The following is a 21,390-nucleotide window of genomic DNA, read 5'->3' on the forward strand; positions in this document are numbered from 1 at the left end:
CTAAGTGATTTTTCTTCTGTAGGTGATTAAAACAAATGAATACAAATAACACTGGCAGGTTGAGTCAAACCTACCCAATTGACCTGTAATACCCGTAACGTTTCTAAACACAACGGCGTGTTTCTCAGCACAGAAGGAACTGGTTTAACTTGTTGGTTACTAGGGGGCATGTCGACTAGGTTTTCCTAGTGAAATGTCACAGTGGCTGCGAGCTGAGAAGGAGTTTCATTTTATCCACGTCTCCGAGCTGTGCAGCATGTGGATGAGCTTGTTTTTTCCCCCGAAGTCTGGGTGTGTTTATGTGTAATTTATCATTTCCTGTGAAAAGGGCAAGGTAAGCTGTCCAACTCTGAACTGACTCATTGAATCAAAGGGATCTTGAGATCTTCAGAGTATTTGTGGTTAGAGGACATGAAGAAAAGCAACAGGGATGAGCGCTCCCCTCACAGGATTTTGATATGACGTTTGGCGGCAATAACATGTCAGCCTGGTAAGCCTTGGAGGTCTTCAGAGTACTGTTAAACGTGTTTTTCCTCCAAGTCTGACTTGTTGGGCTTACTGTCTGCAGCTTAAAGGGATTCGCTCCGGGGCGGCTCTGAATTCTCGACGCGGGAAGGTTTCTCAAGCAGCTCCTGCTGGTGTACACAGAGATGGCCATGGTGAGCGGGGGATGGGCCAACCCCAACGGCAGCGCTAATGGACTCGCTGAGAAAGGTTACCTGCGGGGGGAGGAGGAGGGGAGCTCGCCCCGGGCAGGGAACAGCGACGTGGAAGGTGGCGAGGAGGACAAGGCCTGTGTGGTGGACTGCGGTGTGTGTGGAGACAAATCCAGCGGCAAGCACTATGGCGTTTTCACCTGCGAAGGCTGTAAGAGTTTCTTTAAAAGGAGCATCAGACGGAACCTCAACTACACTTGCAGGTGAGAAACACAGATGCATTATCTATCACGCTGTCTTCCATTGTTAAGCAAACAGGTTCATGTTTTCCCACATAAAATAAATTAACTGGTTTGTGACTGGTAAGACAACAGCCAATCACACGCTCAGTTTCCAGATGTAGCTCAGCAAAGGAATTTGGCTGAACTTTCTGTGAACTCTGCTAACCTCTTACTGACATTAAAATTAGAGTGTATGTAAGTGAACATTAACATACTCATGAATCAGAGCCTGTAATAGAGGAGATGAATAAATAAAGTAATCATGTTATAATGTTAATCAAGTAATAAGTACTAATGTTAAGATTTAGGCCATTTTCTGCAAGTAAAGATGATCTGATTTCACATTGCATCAAATCCTTTCTTACTTGAGCACAATTGTATTTCACCAGTCAGGTCACTTACACCTTGCAGCAAATGACTAGCCATACAAGGGCTGCATCCGAAATCGCATACTTCCCTACTATATAGTAGGTGAAAGAATTCTCAGTACTAGTAGGCAAAAGTAGGCAGCAGGAGAGGATTTATGAATGGCAGTGTAGCAATGCAACTGATGCCGCTAGGTCACATGATAATGACAACATGGCGAATGTAGTATGTCCAGATTACATTCGAACACACAAAGTAATTACTTATTCAAAAGAAGTACCTACTCAAGAGAGTATGCGATTTTGGACGCAGCCAAGCTATCTCTCATTGAAGAGCACTAATACTGACAATGACAAAAAAACCGCAAGTCATTTTAAACTGGACTTTTGAGGTGACAGAAACTGCGATGCGACAGAAGTTGAGCAGAGTTCAAATGTATGAAAAAACAACAGCATGTCCACCAGTGATTTAATCACCAACAGTTCCTGAAATCTGAGTTTTTGCAAACCAACTGCAAACTTAATTGGCTGTGATTGTGTTGTTCCGAGCAACATGTAACATGCTACATTTCCATTTCCTCAAAAATACCCAGCCATTACAGCTGAATGTGGCACATGGCTGTCGAAACACAATTGTGCATGTTGTGTGTAATTGGTCTCTTACAGCTGATCTAACATTAGCCCTGCTGCCATGGAAACTTTTGGAATGAATGGACAACATTTCTTTTCTTGTAAATTTACTTGTGCAGTTGTAGACAATTAATTGGGAGACACTTATACAATCCAAGATAATTCATTTAATCTTTCATTTATAAAGGTGATTGTGTCTTAAATTACAGTGAAGCTGATATGTACTTAAGATTGTTTTGTGTAGTTATGTTAAGTCTCAATATAACAATATTCCCAAGATATGCCTTTATTCTACACAAAATTTCCATGTCAGGAATGGATAGTACTAGAATGAAAAAAGGACTACACGACACCGTTTTCAACTAAAAACTAAAAACTTTATGCATTTTGGCCTTTCATTTACACAATTACGTTTTGGGGGCCTGAAAATGCAAAGTTTTAAAATAGCGATTCAAAGTTTTTGAAAACTATACCATTATCGTCTTTGTGTAAACTACAAAAAAACGTTGCTAAATGCGCATGCGCATATTCAGTCTATAGGCGGATGGTGTTTCTTTAGAAAGTGACATCGCCAACTACTGGCCTGGCAGTAGAACACAGTGTTTTTAGTCGTTTTCGCGGATCCGTGTTGACGGGAATCGTTTTGACAACGTTGTCATCTGAATGCGCGAAAACACAGAGGAAAAACTTAGTAAGACTGATTTAGTACATCGTTGTCCAGTAAACATACCCCAAGCAGACATTTAAATAATATTCAGGAAAAATATTATTGAATTTTTATTTAATTAAGAATTTGATCTTGTTTTAATCATGCAACATGACAAAACAAATTCAATCTGTAAATGATGTTCACAACTATTTACAGTTTCTCTGTTTATTTGAACGCTCATTATCTTTGGAAAAGTGCTAAATCTTAATTACGCTTTGTTATCTCGTGTACTTTCTCGGCTCAAAGGTATCTAAATTACCTTCACAGGTCAAACAGAGAGTGTCAGATTGATCAGCACCACCGTAATCAGTGTCAGTACTGCCGTCTGAAGAAGTGCTTCCGGGTCGGTATGAGGAAAGAAGGTCAGCACACCAGTAATATGTGTAATGTAAACATTGTAAATACATTCTTGTTTATTTTTTACTAAATACCTGACAGTTGTCCTGAAAAAAACAATTTCCTACATAAATTTGCCAGTTTCATGTTACTTGCATCAATGGAATAGGGAGTTGTTTTATTTATAATTTGTTGGATTTTTTATTTTATTTTCCAGCGGTCCAGCGTGGTCGAATTCCTCCCTCACACGCAGGCATCAGCCCAGCCTCCATGGTTGGAGCAGGCGGTGATGTTGGAGGAGGTCCGGGCATGGGTGCTGATTTCTATAATGGTCAGCCAGTGTCTGAACTCATCTCTCAGCTGCTGAGGGCAGAGCCGTACCCCAACAGCCGCTACGGAGCCCAGTGCGGCCAGCAGCTCACAGGAGCCAACAGCTCCATCATGGGCATTGACAATATATGTGAGCTGGCAGCCCGACTGCTCTTCAGTACCATAGAGTGGGCCCGGAATATTCCGTACTTTCCTGACCTGCCCGTGTCGGAGCAGGTGGCCCTTCTGAGGCTCAGCTGGAGTGAACTGTTCATCCTGAATGCAGCTCAATCGGCTCTGCCCCTGCACACGGCCCCCCTACTAGCAGCTGCTGGTTTTCACTCCTCCCCCATGCCCGCTGACCGCGTCGTGTCCTTCATGGACCAGGTGCGGGTCTTCCAGGACCAGGTGGACAAACTGGCTCGACTGCAGGTGGATTCTGCTGAATATAGCTGTCTGAAAGCCATCGCTCTTTTCTCACCAGGTGAGTGATGAACCAATGTTAGAAATATATTCCAAAAGTACAGTCTTGTAGAATTCTCACCAAAATCATTTTTAAATCAAGATATTCATAGTAATGCATAACTATTACTACGGTTTATACTTATGGATACAAATTTGAATTAATTTGCTTAGACTCGTCCCAGACTATTTACACAAACATTGTCTTTGAGAGGAGTGCTATTATATTGTAGGTTATCAAACTTAACATTTTCGCCTACCTTTCGCCACATTCAAGAGGCATTTAGCCTTGTCTATGACAATCACAGAAGCTTTTGAGCTGAAATTCTGACTTGACTAACCATATAGCAATCCCCCGAAAACACTACAAACTGCATAGCAACTTGCTTAAAACCACTAAGAACATTTTTAACCACATAGAAAATAGTATAACCTCTTAAATGCTTAGGAATTTGCTAAAACTATTCAGTAAAGACATAGCCACATGCTAATACCCCTCAGAAAACATTAGGAAAGTTTGCTAAAACATCTCAGAACATGTTAGTAAAGGTATAGCAAAAAGTTATAACCTCTCATAACACGTGAACACAAAGCATCATTCCAAAACCCCTCAATACAAGTTAGTAAAGGCATAGCAGCAACATGTTAAAAACCATTCAAAACATGTTAGTAAGTGCATAACTACATGCTAAATCACTTAGAACATGTTTGTAAAACATGCAAACAATGCTAAAACCTCTCACAATAGCACAAAGCAGCATTAAATAACAGTAAAGGCATATTTACATGCTAAAATCATTCAGAACATATTAGTAAAGGCATAGCAACTTGCTAAAACCTCTCAGAACAGGTTAGTGAAGGCAAAGCAACATGCTAAAGGCCCTTAGAACATGTTAGTAAAGGCATAGCAACATACTAAAAGCCCTCAAAACACTTTAGTAAAGGCATAGCAACTTGCTAAAACCTCTAAGAACATTTTAGTAAATGCATTGCAACATGCTAAAACTTCCCAGAACATGTTAGTAAAGGCAAAGCAATATGCTAAAAGCCCTCAGAACATGTTAGTAAAGGCATAGGCATAACATGCTACATGCTATAACCGTTCATAACACTTTAGTAATGGCATAGCAACATGCTAAAAGCCCTCAGAACATGTTAGTAAAGGCAAAGCAACATGCTAAAAGCCCTTAGAACACTTTAGTAAAGGCATTGCAACATGCTAAAACTTCCCAGAACATGTTAGTAAAGGCAAAGCAACATGCTAAAAGCCCTCAGAACATGTTAGTAAAGGCAAAGTAACATGCTAAAAGCCCTCAGAACATGTTAGTAAAGGCATAGCAACATGCTAAAACCTCCGAACATGTTAGTAAAGGCATAGGCATAACATGCTACATGCTATAACCGTTCATAACACTTTAGTAATGGCATAGCAACATGCTAAAAGCCCTCAGAACATGTTAGTAAAGGCATTGGCATAGCAACATGCTATAACCATTCATAACACTTTGGTAATGGCATAGCAACATGCTAAAACCTTCGAACATGTAAGTAAAGGCATAGCAACATGCTAAAAGCCCTCAGAACATGTTAGTACAGGCATAGCAACATGCTAAAAGCCCTCAGAACATGTTAGTAAAGGCATTGGCATAGCAACATGCTATAACCATTCATAACACTTTGGTAATGGCATAGCAACATGCTAAAACCTCCGAACATGTTAGTAAAGGCAAAGCAACATGCTAAAAGCCCTTAGAACATGTGAGGAAAGGCATAGGCATAGCAACATGCTATAACTGTTCATAACACTTTATTACAGGCATAGCAACATGCTAAAAGCCCTCAGAACATGTTAGTACAGGCATAGCAAAATGCTAAAAGTCACTCTTCACAAACTGATTTCTAAAAGTCAAGAGGCCCAGTCAGGCCAAGTGTTGTTATTTTTTAAGCTTATCTTTGTAAAAGAGAAAATAACAATGCCAAATGTCCATTGCGCTCGCTGTTTACTGTTATTTCACTTACAGCTGTGTTGTAAACTCTGTGTTCCTCTTCAGACGCATGTGGGCTGTCAGATCCGGCACACATCGAGAGCCTGCAGGAGAAAGCACAGGTGGCCCTGACTGAGTACGAGCGCATACAGTATCCGGGTCAGCCCCAGCGCTTCGGCCGACTCCTGCTGCGACTGCCTGCCCTGAGAGCTGTTCCCGCCAATCTCATCTCTCAACTCTTCTTCATGCGGCTGGTAGGCAAGACGCCAATCGAGACGCTTATCCGGGACATGCAGCTCTCTGGAAGCTCCATCAGCTGGCCGTACGCACCTGGACAGTAGATGAACAATCAGAGAACTTGTTCCCATGTCCAATCTCAGGCTGCTCCCATGATTCCACAGTAACTGTGTGGATAGATGTTGTGTTGCTGGTTTTGTTGATTTTGTATATAGTGTATGACTAAAAGAGGATGACAAATATGTTCCTATGCAGTTAAATTGAGCCATTCAATACCAGGATACCTCATGTTTCACATCATGAGCATCAACAAATTCTGTCAAAAACATTTGACAAGATGAATGATAAACAAAGGGCTTATTATGAAGAAGTCCGCTGATATGTGACACAGATCCAGAGTTTTAAAGAAGAGTTTATAATAGGCTACCTTCTTCTCTTTTGAGACCATAGTGAATTAGTGTAGATGTACATTAAGAATCTTTGTAACAGACTGAAATGTTGGGATATATATATATATATACTTGAACATTCAATGGTGAACAGTCAATGGCTATGTTTAGAATGGAATACTTGCATACTGCAAACTAGGAATGTGCCTGAAGCCGAATACTATGTTCAGAAAGGAAATGATGCATTCTACGGAGCCCCTAAAAGGACATGGTGATGGAAAAAAAATAATGAGATGGGAGGAAAATATATTTCAATGCTTTTGCGTTCCCTCGCAATTATATAGCTGGGTAATTAAAATTGTTGGCCTATATAATTTGCAGCCATCAGAGAGCCGCTATCAGTTCGCAGGGTATTGAAATCCCTTTTGAACACGTGTTTGCTTTTTTACTTTAACTTTCAAAATCGTGATCAATCGTACTCCATGTATAGGGAGCAGCGATACTGAACACACATTTTACAAGATAAGATATTTGTCAGTAATGCTCAGAATCTCTTGAGCAACAAATTCTATGCCATCATCCTGTCAGTATCTTTCCTTACTATCTTTACGTGATAAGTGAAATCTTATGTACTGCAATGTAACCGACTATCGCAGCCACCCTTACATGTCCCTTTAGGGGCACCGTAGAATGCATTATTCATTTTATGTGCCTTTCCGAATTTAGGCTTTGGGCACATCGCTACTGCAAACTGCACACTACTGTATACTGCTTTATATTAAAAACTAAGTGAAACAGTATGAAATATGCAACCTTAAGTGTTCGGAAAAGTACTATGCTAATTGTTGTCACATGACCTCATCATATTGCATGTTTATCATCAAAATATGATACACTGCATTGTGGAATACAGTATTCTGTGCAGTGTGTTGTGCATGTATACGTTGGCAAATGGCCATCCAGGTATCACACACTATGCACAATATACATACTATATACTAAGAAATATTATGAGTAGTATGGTAGTATGCTATTCCAAAACATAGACCATGTCTTGTCCTATTTAAACAGATCTAGTGAGTTTTTCATTGGGGTGGAAAAAACGGTACAACATTTTACAATGATGACTGTGGGAAGTATTTTTGCATATTAAAAATAAAAATCAATGATAAACAAACAAGCTCTTATGTAGGAAGACAGTTGCATTTTCAGCAGTGTATTGAAAAAAAGTCAAATAAAAAAACTACAAACGAGAAAAGGATATTTGGTCCAACTTTTCGTTTAAATTGTATTATTACTGTATTTCCATGATTAGTGAAACTGCAGACATCTACACATTTGTTTTACTGGTCAAATACTTCAGGTTTAATAAAAGCATACCCTTTTGAATAAGAAGTGCACTTTAGCATACTTTTAAAATGAGTACTTAGAATGGAAATTATATACTTTAAAAGAATAAACTTAATTGCAAACTGAATGTAATGTTTTCAGACACTTAACTGCATGTTACGTGCAATTTTCAAATCAAGTGTGTACTTTAGTATATCAGTCAACACAAAAATAAGTGTTCTTATTTAAATCATGACAAAATATTATTAAAACATAATTAAAAATGTACTTTAAAGTTAAACCTTAAAAAGTGCACATTTTTAAAATGTACCTTAGTGTATTAAACATTTATGAAATATACTTTTAAAATTTGAAGTACACTACAAGTGCATGTTCAATACACATTTCTTTTTCACAAGGAAAAGTTTTCAAAGTCGTTAGAATACATTCATAAATTTTATAATATAAACATGAGTTTATCATAAGTGAGGAAAAACAAAACGTTCCCTTATAAAGAAAATTCTAGACATACTACACTGACTTTTGAAGTTTTTCAAATATTAATAATTAAAAAGAAAACTTAGGTTTATTGCTTTTTTATTTTTATTTAATGATAATAAAAAAGACTGCTAAAATAGCTTTTTAGCCTTTAAATATAATATTTTCTTTATTATTATCACAAGATTGTTACACCACCTCTGTCCATCAAAAATAACTAAATTAATTTTTAATTCAGAAATTTAAAAGATGATCATACCACTTCATGATAATCATACCACCCACCCAGACACTCTCATTCTTCCCGTTTCTAATACGGAAAAAGAGGAAGTCCTTGGATATTTTCATAGGGTTATTTTTGGCCTTGCTGATAATGTGCGCTGACTGTCACATATACTGATCAAACACTGTCATCTGCTGGTGGTTCTTGTCTACATGACAGTCAAAGTTGTATACCCGTGAATTAATCGCATCAACGTTTACACATGCTCACTTGACAATTTGATTAAGCAAATGAATTAATTAGACGAAAAATAACTGTAATGTAGACCTAAGGACGGGGTGTGTTTAGTGCAGCCCAGCCCAACATGACACAATAGCCAAAGGGGAGGAACCGTACCGATCACCAACACCCTCACTCACATTATATCAGTGAAAAATCACTGAAATAAACACCCAGGAGAACAAACAGGGAATAAAAGTTTTAGCGAGCAGAAAATGTCGTTCATACCCGGCCAGCCTGTCACAGCTGTTGTGGTGAGTTTGCGATCAGTATGATAAAAGTTTTAGTTACACTAGCATTATTGCACTAAGCTTTGTGTGCAGTGCTTTTGTGGGTTTTAATTCTGACAATGATCCATTTGATATCGTTTGACTGAGAAAGTGGTTAATTTAAACGTTATTTTTATTCCCAACACTAATCTATGATATAACAGGAAAGTTTAGTTAAGTTTATTTGAGTTTAAGCCAACAGTTGATATAATGGAAATGGTTAGCATGCTAGGCTAACGTTAGCCAGGGGCGGACAAAGTGAACAATAATTGACGTTATATTGTTTATATAAATAATTGGTTATAATAGTTTCTATATTTTTATTTATTTTTTACTTTATATTATATATTATAAATAATTGTTATTGAACACAATTTAACGAAACCAAACGTTTTACGAGTAAAATAGACCAAAACCAGAGAGTGTTTGGCTTATTGAAATACTGTTTGAATGAGGCATATAGCTATAGCACTTTCATATGTGTTTGTACTAAGCTACTTCGGGGGATCCAATCAATACTGAAAGATGCAATTTAGTTGGGGTTTATTGTCCATATTTGAACTGTTCTGATGTCACGCAGTCAGATGTGACGTAAGCAGGTGTGGTTCATGTGTTTCAGGTAGGTAGTGCTGCTATATATGGTCATAAACAGCTGTGCCTTATTAGGAGGATGTGCCGCCTACCTAGACAGCATTTTTGGTTATCAGCCTATGCTGATACCTAACTACATTTTGAAACATAAACTTAGTGTGTCTGTTTTCTCTCTTTATTTCAGCAACGAATTGAGATTCAAAAATTACGGGAAGGCGATAATTTAATACTAGGATTCAGCATTGGAGGGGGAATCGACCAAGATGCAAGCCAGAATCCATTTTCTGAAGACAAGGCCGACAAGGTGAAAAATCATGTTTAGTATAAATTCATTATAGTTAGAGTGAGGCATTTTTCCTTTCTGTTGCTGAGGTCAGTGTCTTTAAAGTGTAAACAGGACATTTCCTAGTTCAGTGATCAAAATATCATCTGACACAAATCTGAGACTTCTTAATCAAAAAACGTGTTTTTTGTTTCCTATACTTTTATTATGATTAATAAATTATGATGATTACAGGCTAAACTGACTTATTTAATACGTTTAGGCTAATCAAAATTGCACTATGAAAAATGGTAACTATTGCAAACAGCAAAATAGATAAAAACAGTATAATAACAAAATGATCACTTTACAAAACCACATTACAAAAACAAAACATAATATACGACTTATAAGATAAATAAAACTGTAACAGTTTTTTAAACATTTTCTAATTGTATTCAGTCTTGTCATTTTCACAAACTGAATATACTCTATACCGTAATTACAACTGTTGTTTTCTAATGCTATTGTATGTTTGTTCTTTTGGAAGTGGATCTTTACACCCTAGTTAGGTTTACTGCATTGTGAAGGAGTAACTTTCGGGAACGTTTAAAATTGTGTGTTAAACAATCCCGCACTGTGTTATAATCCCGTCCTGTTATATAGTACATACAATTCATGCATACATTCTTGTATGTTTTTTTATTTTTTATTTTATTGTTGTGGGTATCATTTACTTTTATTATATTTGATTATTTTTATGATGTCTGCGGGGCAAACTGATCCTAACTGGTTTTAATAAAATTCATTAAAAAAACACTATGAAAAATAGTTTATATTAACCATTGCAAACAGTTCAGTTGACCTTACAAAAACAAAAAATAAAGTATGTCCTGCAACTTTTTTTATTCATATCGGAGTGTACTTTCACCATTGTTGTATAGATAAGATATGTGTGGGAATTTTAAGAGCAAAACTTTTGGAAACGTTTAAAGTTGTTCAAAACAGTCCCGCACCCTGTTCTGGCCCTGAAATATACAAACACAAACAGTATAGTTTCAACATGAATAGTTCATATGTAACTTACTTGAAACTGATAACGGTGTCTCTTTTGATGATGATAATTGTTGATAATAGCTTTCGTTCAGGTTAAAGGGGGGGTACAATGGTGTTTCATGTATACAGAGTTGTTTACAGTGTTAAAGAGATGGATTCTCATGCTTAACATGGCCAAAGTTTTTTAAAAATATTTTGGACGAATAACGGAGAATTTCTGTGCCGAAAATCTTACTTCCGGGTTGGTACAAGTTTCGGCTGGTTTTTTTTTCGACCGTGGATCTAATGACGTAGACCAAAGTGGAACTCCTTATATGAGCATTTCTCCCGGAAAAGCGCGGCCGCGCACACGTCGACTAGAGGAGAGCGAGACCGCGCACATCAACGCGCTTCAACAGGAAATCATCGGTAGCGCTGCATAGTGTCTCCAAAGTGTGTTTTTGGATGTGAGGGAAAGCTTACCAAAGAACCCAGCGTTAGGAACAGTGGATGCTGTTTGTTCCCTGCATTTCGACGATGAATGTTTTATAAACAAAGCCCAGATCGACGGATTCTCTCTATGGCTCTGGCTTCGCCCACACGACCCGCCTCCAGACGCTCGTTTTTTTCCGGAAAGACTCGGTACAGCCTATCTTTTCTGTTATAAATATAATAAAACTAAAGACTTTTTGGAGATATGAAGGATGCAATACTACTCTATAGGTACTCAAGATTAACAGGAGATTGAGTGAAAATGAGCATTTCACCCCCCCTTTAAGTTCTTCATTGCTAAAGTAATTGTGTGTGACCAAGTAATTAATGTAGCTTTCAGCCCCCTCTGTTGGTCAAAATAATAAAGTTTTGTGCAGTGTTTTGAACATGCTGTAAAACAAAGACACTTTCAGTGATAGGACACCAAAAACCAGGACTGTCCCCAGAAAAAGGGGAAATCTGGTCACTCACATACAAACAGTTTTTGAAGTCAGCATGAAACAGAAATTGTGATCTTTTCTTCCCTAATGTGACTTATATCCGAGTGAATCGGCTTCTAGTGGTGGGCAGATCGAGGCTTCCTGGAGCACTGAAACAGTTGAAGCAAATGTGTCATATTGGGCCATCATTTTGATCCAGATTTGGAAATCCCATTTTTTCCTATTCAGGATCAGGTAATCCATCTTACTTTTATGCCGGTTTTTCAAAGCAACATTGGACTGGATCACCCTGATCCAGATACACAGTTTTCAAGATTACCAAATCCGGATTACCAGTGCTCTAAATGGGACAACATATCACAATGTGGGCTACCAGCTATGTAAAGAACAGGTAGAAGAGCCGCCATGGGGTCACTGTAAGTGTTTCTTATTTTGAGACAAAATACAAAAATAACATAAACATCCACTTCCATTCATAATTTCTTTTATGACCCCTCATCTGAGTCAAATAAAACAAATAAAAAACAAATATACATTAACAAATACATTGTGGATATTTTGAAAAAAAATTGAAATGGCTAAATGTCCAATAGTCAACAAAATAAAGAATGTTCAGGGTTCTTCATCTGAGGAGGAGAGACCAGCATTTCCAAGCCCTGCTTTTAGGAGGCGGATCTGAAGTTTCGCTTTGGTTTGCTGCAGTTTGGTCAGCTTGATTTGTTCCTCTGCCAGGAGTATCTGTGCTTCCGCTCTTTCAGTTTCTCGTTTAAGAAGTGATTCATAGGCATCATCATTATTATTCGGCAAAGGACGCTTCAAGCCTCTTTTCTGAGCTCCTGTGAGTGACTGCTGGCTCTACCAGTGAGGATCCAGGTTGTTCTTCAATAATAGGGCTGAGATCCAGAATGAATGTTTCCTCTGCCATTAGGAGGAACTGGCTCACTTTCCTCCACAATCATAGACTCACTATCCCCTACAACACCTTGAATCCCGTGCAGAGCTTTAGAGTTCTCACCTTCAATAATGTCCAGAACCACATCTGTGTATTCACCTTTCTTAAAAGGTTGTTGCCTGTTTGGGTGTTTTTTGCTTCAGCAAGGTCCTTTGTTGCTCTGGCCCTCAGATTCTTCCATATAAATTTCACTTGCTCCAAGGTCCTCTTCTGGCCAGACCCCATTGCGTTCACATTCTGGGTGATTTCAACCCAAATGTCTTTCTTCCTTTTGTTAGTCACCATTCCAGAGCTTCCTACTATTGAGGCATAATGGCACTCAACACCCTCCAGCAGTGCATGGGTTTGCACAACAGTGAAATCAGGTCCATTTGAGTCCATGGTTCCACCTCATCTGTTATAGTGAACATAGTATTTATAGGCCTTGGGCATGATTGATTTAATTGAACACAAGCCACAGCACGTCAGCCAATTGGTGTGTGGGTATTTGACAGCCATCTTATATTCAGCCTTTCTCAGAGGACTTAGAGAGAGGCACTGACATAGCAGGTATTGTCCATCGCTACCACCGTTTTGGTGGAAGAGGATACCGTCAAAGGGTGTATGTTGAGCGTGCACAACCACTCGAGCAATACACCACTGAAGAACTGTATGCTCGCTTTCACTTTGGGAATGCTGATATTAAGTACATTGCAGACCTTGTCAGGCCAAAACTTCAACGGAGAACCCGAAGGAGTCACAGTCTGTCTGTGGAAGAACAGGTCCTCATTGGTCTGCGCTTCTATGCATCTGGGACTTTCTACCAAGTTGTTGGTGACAATATAGGAGTGGACAAATCAACTGTGAGTGATGTAGTGAAAGCTGTGTCAATTGCATTGGCCAGCCATGGTCAATCAGTTTGTTTCACTTCCAAAGGATGTCCAGATTGCCCAGACCAAGCACAAGTTTTATCTTTTGGGGAACATGCCCAATACTATTGGGGTTATTGACTGCACTCATGTGCATATCCAAGCACCTCATGAGAGGGATTGGGAGTACATAAATCGAAAGGGGAGGCGCAGCATCGACATCCAACTTGTGGGCGATGCTGACCTCATCACCACAAACTGTGTCGTGAAGTGGCCTGGGTCTGTTCATGATGCACGTATCCTGAGAGAGAGTGCTTTATACAGAGAGCTCCAAACCAACCGACCGGATGGCATAATATTAGGAGACAGTGTCTATCCACTCCTACCATGGCTGATGACTCCTTTTCTTGCAGCAACCACACCTGCGCAGGCACGCTTCAACACTGCTCATTGCAAAACGAGATGTGCAATTGAGCGTTTAAATGGAGTTCTGAAGAGACGCTTTGCATTCCTTAACTACTTGCGAGTGGAACCACAGGGAGAATGCAACATAATACTTGCACAACATCGCTACCAGGCGCAATGTCCCTCTCTGTGATGATGTTTATGATGCACCTGAGCCTGTTGAAGAACCAGACCAACCTCTGGCGTTCTGTCAGAATGAGGGACTGACTGGACGTATAGTAAGGGATGCAATTGTTAGACATTATTTTTGACAGGCTCTTCTCTGATGATTGTTTCTTTGAAATGAATATACGGTGATGACAGAAAAATGGAATATATTATTTTTGTTTGTTATTGAAATTTGTTTGGGGGATTATTTCATGGGGACAAGATCATTTTTATTTTTACTTTACTATACTGAATAGCTTAATTGGTAGCCTATGTCTACTTTATCTACTTTATCACTGTTACAACGGTTACACAAGTCAAGTGCAAAATATAAATAAAAGTATACACTAAATGATACAAATGTATTATTTGACCAATTTTAAAGTTTTACTACATTTTCTTCCTGGAATCCACCTTGAAATCCTACCCCCTTTTGGGATCAGGATAATCCTGTTTTTTTGGATCAAAGTTATCCAAATCCTACTGACAAGTTTTGAACAACACAAACTTAAGGTTTGATCCAGATTAAAACTAGGATTGGATTCCGTGATCTAATCTGATTTCCTTCTTTCCCTTTTGAACAACCCATTTTCAGGATTTTATCCAATCCGATAACCAAAATCCGATCAGTTTACCTTTGAACAACCGGCCCATTGTGTCGAAGCCTTGAAACAATCCCACACCCGTCTTCCATGGTGACCCCTAGTGGTCAGAAGAGTATAAATGCAACAAAAACCAGAGCCAAACATGCATAAAAACACCTTTTATAAATCTGTTGCACATTTATTTGAAAGTAAAATCTTTCAAAATGCAAGTGTCTATATTATTTTATCAATTGTCAGTTTTTTTTTTGTTTGTTCTATGAATGGCTCAGCTAAACAGGCCAATAAGAGACTATTAACTACCATTATTAATTTGAATTACCAATGTCTAATTAAAACGTCTACAAAAGTATAAAACTGATCAGAGATCAGGTAAAACCCACAGACACTTGTTCATTGGTTCATTGGTTCTAATGATTCATGGGTTGAGAGAGAGACAAAATGTAGGGTGGAATTTGATTTCGTCCTTCTGGAATTGATTGGATCGTGAGAAATGGGGCATTGCTAACTAAGGGGGCATTTACACGACACTGTTTTCAACAACAAAAACGGGAATCTTTTTATGCGTTTTGACTGTTCATTTACATGACAACTGCATTCTGGGTGCCTGAAAACGCAAACTTTTGAAAACTGTTTTCAAAGTGCAAAGTGCATCATCGTCTTCATGTAAACTACAAAAACGTGAATATGTTAAAACGGTGACTGACTGATTATGTGTTCAGTCTATAGGCGCGTAGTGTTTCTTTACAAAGTGACATTGCCAACTACTGGCCTGGCATGAATAATACAGCATTTTTAGGTGTTTTCGCGGAGATTCGTGTGATCGGGGTTTGTTTAGACAAAGTTGTCATCTGTATGCGAAAAACGCAAAGGAAAACGTTTTTGTTTTTAGTACATCGTTGTCGTGTAAACGCACCCTAAATGGAGGGAATGTTAACATTTTTGATTAAAGATTACAAGGGCATACTAATTTCAAAAAAATTATGCGTACGGATAAATCATTAATCACAATATAAATTTTGATTTCATGGTGACTTTTATTTAACATGAATAGTTAATGTGACTACCTTGAAACCAATAACAATGTCTCTTTTGGATAATTTATAATAGTGCTCTGCTCTCATTCAGGTTCATTTCTTCATGGCTAAAGTGGCGGTGTGTGACTAAGTAATCAGTGTAGCTTGTGTTGCACCCCCCTCTATTGGTGAAAACAATTACTACACCATTGCTCTGGTAACCAGCAGGCTATGTTGGTCAGGCTTTTGTAGTGTATTTGTGGATGTTTTGAACGTTCTGTAAAACAGGGACATTTCCGGGGACTGTCCTGTTACTAGGGTTGCCACCTTTGATTTGTGAAAAACCTGGATATTTTTCCTTCATATTTAACTGAAATTTTTAACTGTAAAAAAAATAATCTTGCATCACAATAAGTGTATTAGTAACTAAACTGAACTGTATTAGGTTTAGTGACAACATGTTACAATGTTTATATGGTACAATTTCTGGTAAGCTACGTTTTTTTATTATTGCTTGAAACAAATTTCAGGATTTCAATTCTGTTCAATTCTTGTGATTTGATTTAATTGACTAATTTGGATAAATATTAGGTACACAAGATAGGCATTCATTTTTCTCAAGAAATAAATCTCACCTAATGCTGTAAACATACAGAGAGCCTTATCAGCTGGTAGTATTATTTAAGGTTAAAAATAACTCAAATTAAATATAATGCGTTTTTTATTATAATAACAACTTTATTTAATGATAAGTAAAAATATAATAAATATGTAATATAGTAGCCTACACATGTTTAGCAAAATACTCTCTATAGCTCTTTTTTTTCTAGCCAACTAACGTGCTATAGCCTATATTGTGGTCATCAAATGGCTTTCCTGAGGTAAATGGTATGTGACAGTTCTCCAGCTGTTTTATTGACCCTTTCCACGGTTGAAAAACACTGATTGATCGGTATTATGTATGATGAATATACATTTCGGTAAGTTGTACTGTTTCTTTTAACATTGTTCATTCGTGTTTATTTACTATAGCTAGTAGAGATGATCGGTTCACGTGCCGCTAGGGATCTTTCAAGTCACATTTACAAACGCCAAAACAGTGTTTATTGTTTGAATTTCGTAATAAAATTGACAGAATCTGAGAGGTGAGATTTTTTTTTATTTTATATCATAAGTAACCTGCTCTGTCTAGTCTATCGGTCTCCGTGTCCTCTTTGCCTCACGATTTTTCTGTGCGTGAGAAAATGGATGTGTGGCGTGTGAAAAGTGTCAATTGCGTGTGGCAGCTCTGCAGTAACAGTAGAAGGAAATGGTTTAATTTGAAACCAGGAAATTCTACTTTAGAAGTACATTTTCACAAAAAAAAAAAAACGGGACAATTCGTGCCCCAAATTTTCCGGGACTGTCGCTCAAAAAAAGAGAACAATCCCTGGAAAACCGGGACGGGTGGCAACGCTACCTGTTACCCTAATTCAGAAGTGACCCTTGTAACTTTATTTATTTCACAGGGAATCTATGTCACACGTGTATCTAAAGGTGGACCTGCAGAAGTGGCTGGTCTCAGGATAGGAGACAAAATTATGCAGGTGAGAGGCACAAACCTGTCACCCATGTTGTAATGTTTTCTCGCTGAGATTTTTGTCCAAAACAAAACCTGATTTTACTAAATGTAAATGATTTTACTAATCTCCACAAGAGGGAGCTATGAGATTATTTTTGTCTCTTTTGTTTGTTTATTATTTTGTGACTTAGTAATTTCTTGCTTACTATTACATGTCGTTTGAGGTACTGATCAATGAATGTTTGTTTTGTAATTTTATATGTGTATATACTTAATTCATTTTATATTATATTTTTATATAATCCTTTGGAATTGCTGGGTCAAACATCATCATCATCATCATTATTATTATTATTATTATTATTATTATTATTATTATTATTATTATTATGAATTGTCAAGTAGACAACACTAGTCAGTTAGGAAGATTACTGGATGCAGATATTTATATTATAGCTTTTCGCGTCATCAGTCACACGCACACTCAAGCTCAGAGGATCTCCCGTTTCTTGGCTCATTTTGAGTCAGACTTATTAATTCAGTTAGCCTAACTCGCCCTGAACGGAACATTGAATCAGTAAGTTGTTGAATCGAGAACCGCTACAGTCGGATCAGTCCAATTAATTAATCATTTGGTACGATTTTAGAATCGGTTTAATAGGTTCATTGAAAAGAATCAGTTTGTTCTCGAATCGTTCACTGCATGTTGCACATGACAATTTCTCAAAATAAAAATTCTCAAGTAAAGTACATATACTTGAAAAATGTACTTAAGTACAGTAACAAAGTAAAAATACACCACTGTATAAAAGTAGTCTATATGACCAGGGCCAGCACAAGCTCAACTGCTGCTCTAGGCTAAACATGTTGTGCCGTCCCCACTGCAAACTCAGTCAGTGTTGGGGGGTAACGCATCACAAGTAACTCAAGTTACGTAATCAGATTACTTTTTTCAAGTAACTAGTAAAGTAATACATTACTTTTAAATTTACAACAAGATATCTGAGTTAACTTTTCTAATAAGTAACAGAAGTTCCATCTGCTCACATCTGCTCTTGGCACTGTATGCTGTACACTGTATTCAGAAATTTCACTAGAAAAGTAACAATGTCTGATTTGTTAAATTGTTTCTTTGTTCTAAATTGTTCTAAAAACACTTATGGTGCTTTTTTTGGTCATTTTTTTTTTTTCAAATACTGTTGACTGTCCTTTTTACAATGTCTTGTGTTTGTCAGTTACGACTTATTAATCTTTTTTACAATTTTCATTTAAATAATGGATGACATATTCCTCATTTTAATAATTACCTGCCAAAAAAGGGGGCGAGGCCTGGTTGAGCATAAGTAGTGTTTTGAAACTCGTGGTTATGGCCAGGGTTGCCAGGTTTGTGTAACAAAACAGAAAAACAACCGTGGCAACAGTGTCACAACACACTGGTCCTGTCCGCTAATCAGAGCACATTGCACTTTTCAGGGGGAGGGGCTTCATTGAGACAGGAGCTAAACAGGCGTGCGTTTCCCGTACAACGACATAACTCGCTGGTTCACTACTGTAGTACGATGCATTGTTGAAGAAATCAACTAGCTAGTCACGACTGTTTCCCGAAACCATATTGTCGTAAAGTGGTCTTTCAACCACGTTGGTTTATGACGTCACGCACGGTGGTGGAGTAATAACTTCTTTTAATGAAACTGTTTGAGATCGAATTAACACTAGATGTTTTGATATGAATTACAGACGTGGCATCTGACGACTATTTCTCATTTTTCTCAGTTATTTTGCTGTATTTCCAGATTCAATCATAGGCTCGTTCTTACATAGTAGAGCACGTTCGCACATGCGCACTCTTCAAAAATGAAGCTTTAAATCTCTTGACAAACTAAAAGATGTAAATGGCATTTGCATGTATTCTAAATAAAAGACACAGGTTGTACTGAATGTCAGCTTGCTTATTTTGCTCCAGATAAGGATTTATTAAGTCCACATGTCATGCAAACTAGAAACTATGCTTCTAACCACAAGTCGAGAGATTGTTTCGGGAAACACCTTCTTGTTGAACTATGCTGATAACGACGGAACTTGCGAACATAGTTGGCTAACGATGCTTTTGGGAAACGCACCCCAGAGTGTTACTGACAGACTGGGAAGAAAGGTGCTGCAACAATGTCAAATATTATAATTATTATTTTTTTTTGACATTCAAGCATGAAAACATATAATAATAGACCTGAAAAACAAAATCAAGACTTTGTAAAATAAGTCCTTTTTAAGGAATTGTAGGATTATTAGTTTTCACCCATTTTATGCACTTTTCACCCTCATGCTATTCAAAACTGGTTAGCAAATGAGCTGTGATGCTTCTACGGGAAAGACTAGTTTAAACTCTATTTCTCTGATAAAAGTGGCAAAAGACCAACAATTCAATAAAAATGCTGAGCCTTTCGATGTCCTCCTGTTTATACGGTGTAGTTATATATTTGGCATTAAATGTCATATTCGTTTTTGTGTGCTCTCAATGTTATTTGTAGGTGAATGGCTGGGACATGACCATGGTGACACATGACCAGGCACGAAAAAGACTCACCAAGAAGAAAGAAGATGTGGTCAGGCTTCTCATCACTAGAAAATCCCTGGAGGAAACAGTCAGGCAGTCCATGATGCAACACTAATGCAGAACACACTCATTGAGCTAATTGAATGTCCTTATTGGTAAATCTCATGTTCAGAGCATATTTTAACTAATAAGAAACAAACAGCTTCCCTCAGCCAAAGAGCGATGACAAGAAAGCCTTACTTGATCAGTCACCTCTTTTAAAGATCATTCTGATGTATTTGAACTGTAACTGAACCAGCGTATGTATGAATGATCACTCTCAAAGTACAATGTAAAGATTGTGGTTTGCATTTCATAATTTGCTATACTAATTTCCATTTATCTACACTTTATGCTAAATACTACACTATATGTACTACAAATACTCCTGAATGTATCATGGTGCGTGTAAACTCCATTTCATTCATAGATCTCAAGGGCTACAGTGAATTGTGTTCACCTCATTTCTCTTTGCTTCATCAACAAATACACCTACATATTCATCTTTAATGTATCAAGTATTAACAGCCAGAATACAGCGGTACTTTAATGACCACTAATTTTCCTAACTTGTGAGATCCTTTTTTAATTTTTGTAACTCTTCATCTTATAACTCTGTTTTTGTATTGAATTAAAACCATATTAGTGTAATATCATCTTCTGATCATGGGAAAGATGAAAAGCTTCATCAGGATTGGCACAACAAAACACTACAGTTTTGTATTTAACAGTACTTTTTTCCAACACTTTTGTTTTGAAAATGTTTTTTGATACAGATTTTTTTTTGGCATTTTGATTGTATGAAGATATATTTTCACTTAAGCGAATAAAGGAATCTTCTAGCACATGATTTGTGATTAATTGAAGTGAGCGATTGAACTAAATGTGAGTGTTTTCTGTCTCAGTCTAATGTGTCTCTGATTGGATCTTCGGTCATGACTGTAAATGTCTCTGTCTTCGCATTAAGCTTGAAGATGGTGACATTTCAAAGCAACAAATCTATCGTGACCTTTTGCTGTTTGTCCAGGCAGTTTTGTACTTCAGGCTACTTTCATCTCTTTAATGTTAGCAGGCAAAGGTGAGCACACAACCAGGTAGCTCATGATGCAACACACAGAGTGCTGTAAAAGAGGGCTGTCGATAATTATAGGGCGGCAATAGCTATGCAGTAACATCCATATTCTAGGGCACTGGTGAGAGAGAGCATATTAGACAGGATATAATTTGAACAGAATTACTTTTTGTTGAATTTGTATAATTACTAACATTGTCCTTTAATATTTAACAAATAGCATTCTGCTATCAAATATGCATCAAGATTTTATCTAACCACCATTTACATGTAATCGTTTAGCAGACGCTTACAATTAATCCAAAGTTTAAATGATAATAAACAAAAATAGATATAGAATAGTAAGTGTTAGTATTA

The 21,390-nt window shown here is 37.6% G+C and overlaps 2 protein-coding genes and 1 pseudogene across 4 annotated transcripts in view; all 3 read left to right on the forward strand.

Annotated features, from left to right (window-relative positions):
- Window positions 1-7,834, forward strand: part of nr2f6b (nuclear receptor subfamily 2, group F, member 6b) — an 8,714-nt gene extending 880 nt beyond the window's left edge. The window contains exons 1-5 of one of the 2 annotated variants that reach the window (XM_079858365.1): window positions 239-490; window positions 569-919; window positions 2,909-3,003; window positions 3,195-3,770; window positions 5,800-7,826. In XM_079858365.1, the coding sequence (XP_079714491.1) occupies window positions 651-919; window positions 2,909-3,003; window positions 3,195-3,770; window positions 5,800-6,074 (1,215 nt within the window). In that variant the 5' untranslated portion in view covers window positions 239-490; window positions 569-650 and the 3' untranslated portion in view covers window positions 6,075-7,826. Of the gene's footprint in view, window positions 1-238; window positions 491-568; window positions 920-2,908; window positions 3,004-3,194; window positions 3,771-5,799 lie in introns of those variants that run through there. The other variant, XM_079858364.1, reaches the window with a different exon arrangement.
- A 774-nt stretch (window positions 7,835-8,608) lies between these two features.
- Window positions 8,609-20,806, forward strand: tax1bp3 (Tax1 (human T-cell leukemia virus type I) binding protein 3). Its single transcript, XM_079857400.1, has 4 exons — window positions 8,609-8,942; window positions 9,733-9,852; window positions 17,316-17,393; window positions 19,897-20,806. The coding sequence occupies exons 1-4, from the start codon at window positions 8,904-8,906 to the stop codon at window positions 20,035-20,037; spliced, it is 378 nt and encodes a 125-aa protein (XP_079713526.1). The 5' UTR covers window positions 8,609-8,903; the 3' UTR covers window positions 20,038-20,806.
- Window positions 13,042-15,958, forward strand: LOC307150132 (putative nuclease HARBI1; annotated as a pseudogene). The gene is made up of 3 exons: window positions 13,042-13,072; window positions 13,249-14,260; window positions 15,920-15,958. The product of its transcript is annotated as a putative nuclease HARBI1 (transcript).
- Window positions 20,807-21,390: the final 584 nt, after the last annotated feature.

The sequence above is a fragment of the Squalius cephalus genome (genome assembly GCF_949319135.1).
Source record: "Squalius cephalus genome assembly, chromosome: 22".
Lineage (NCBI taxonomy): Eukaryota > Metazoa > Chordata > Actinopteri > Cypriniformes > Leuciscidae > Squalius > Squalius cephalus.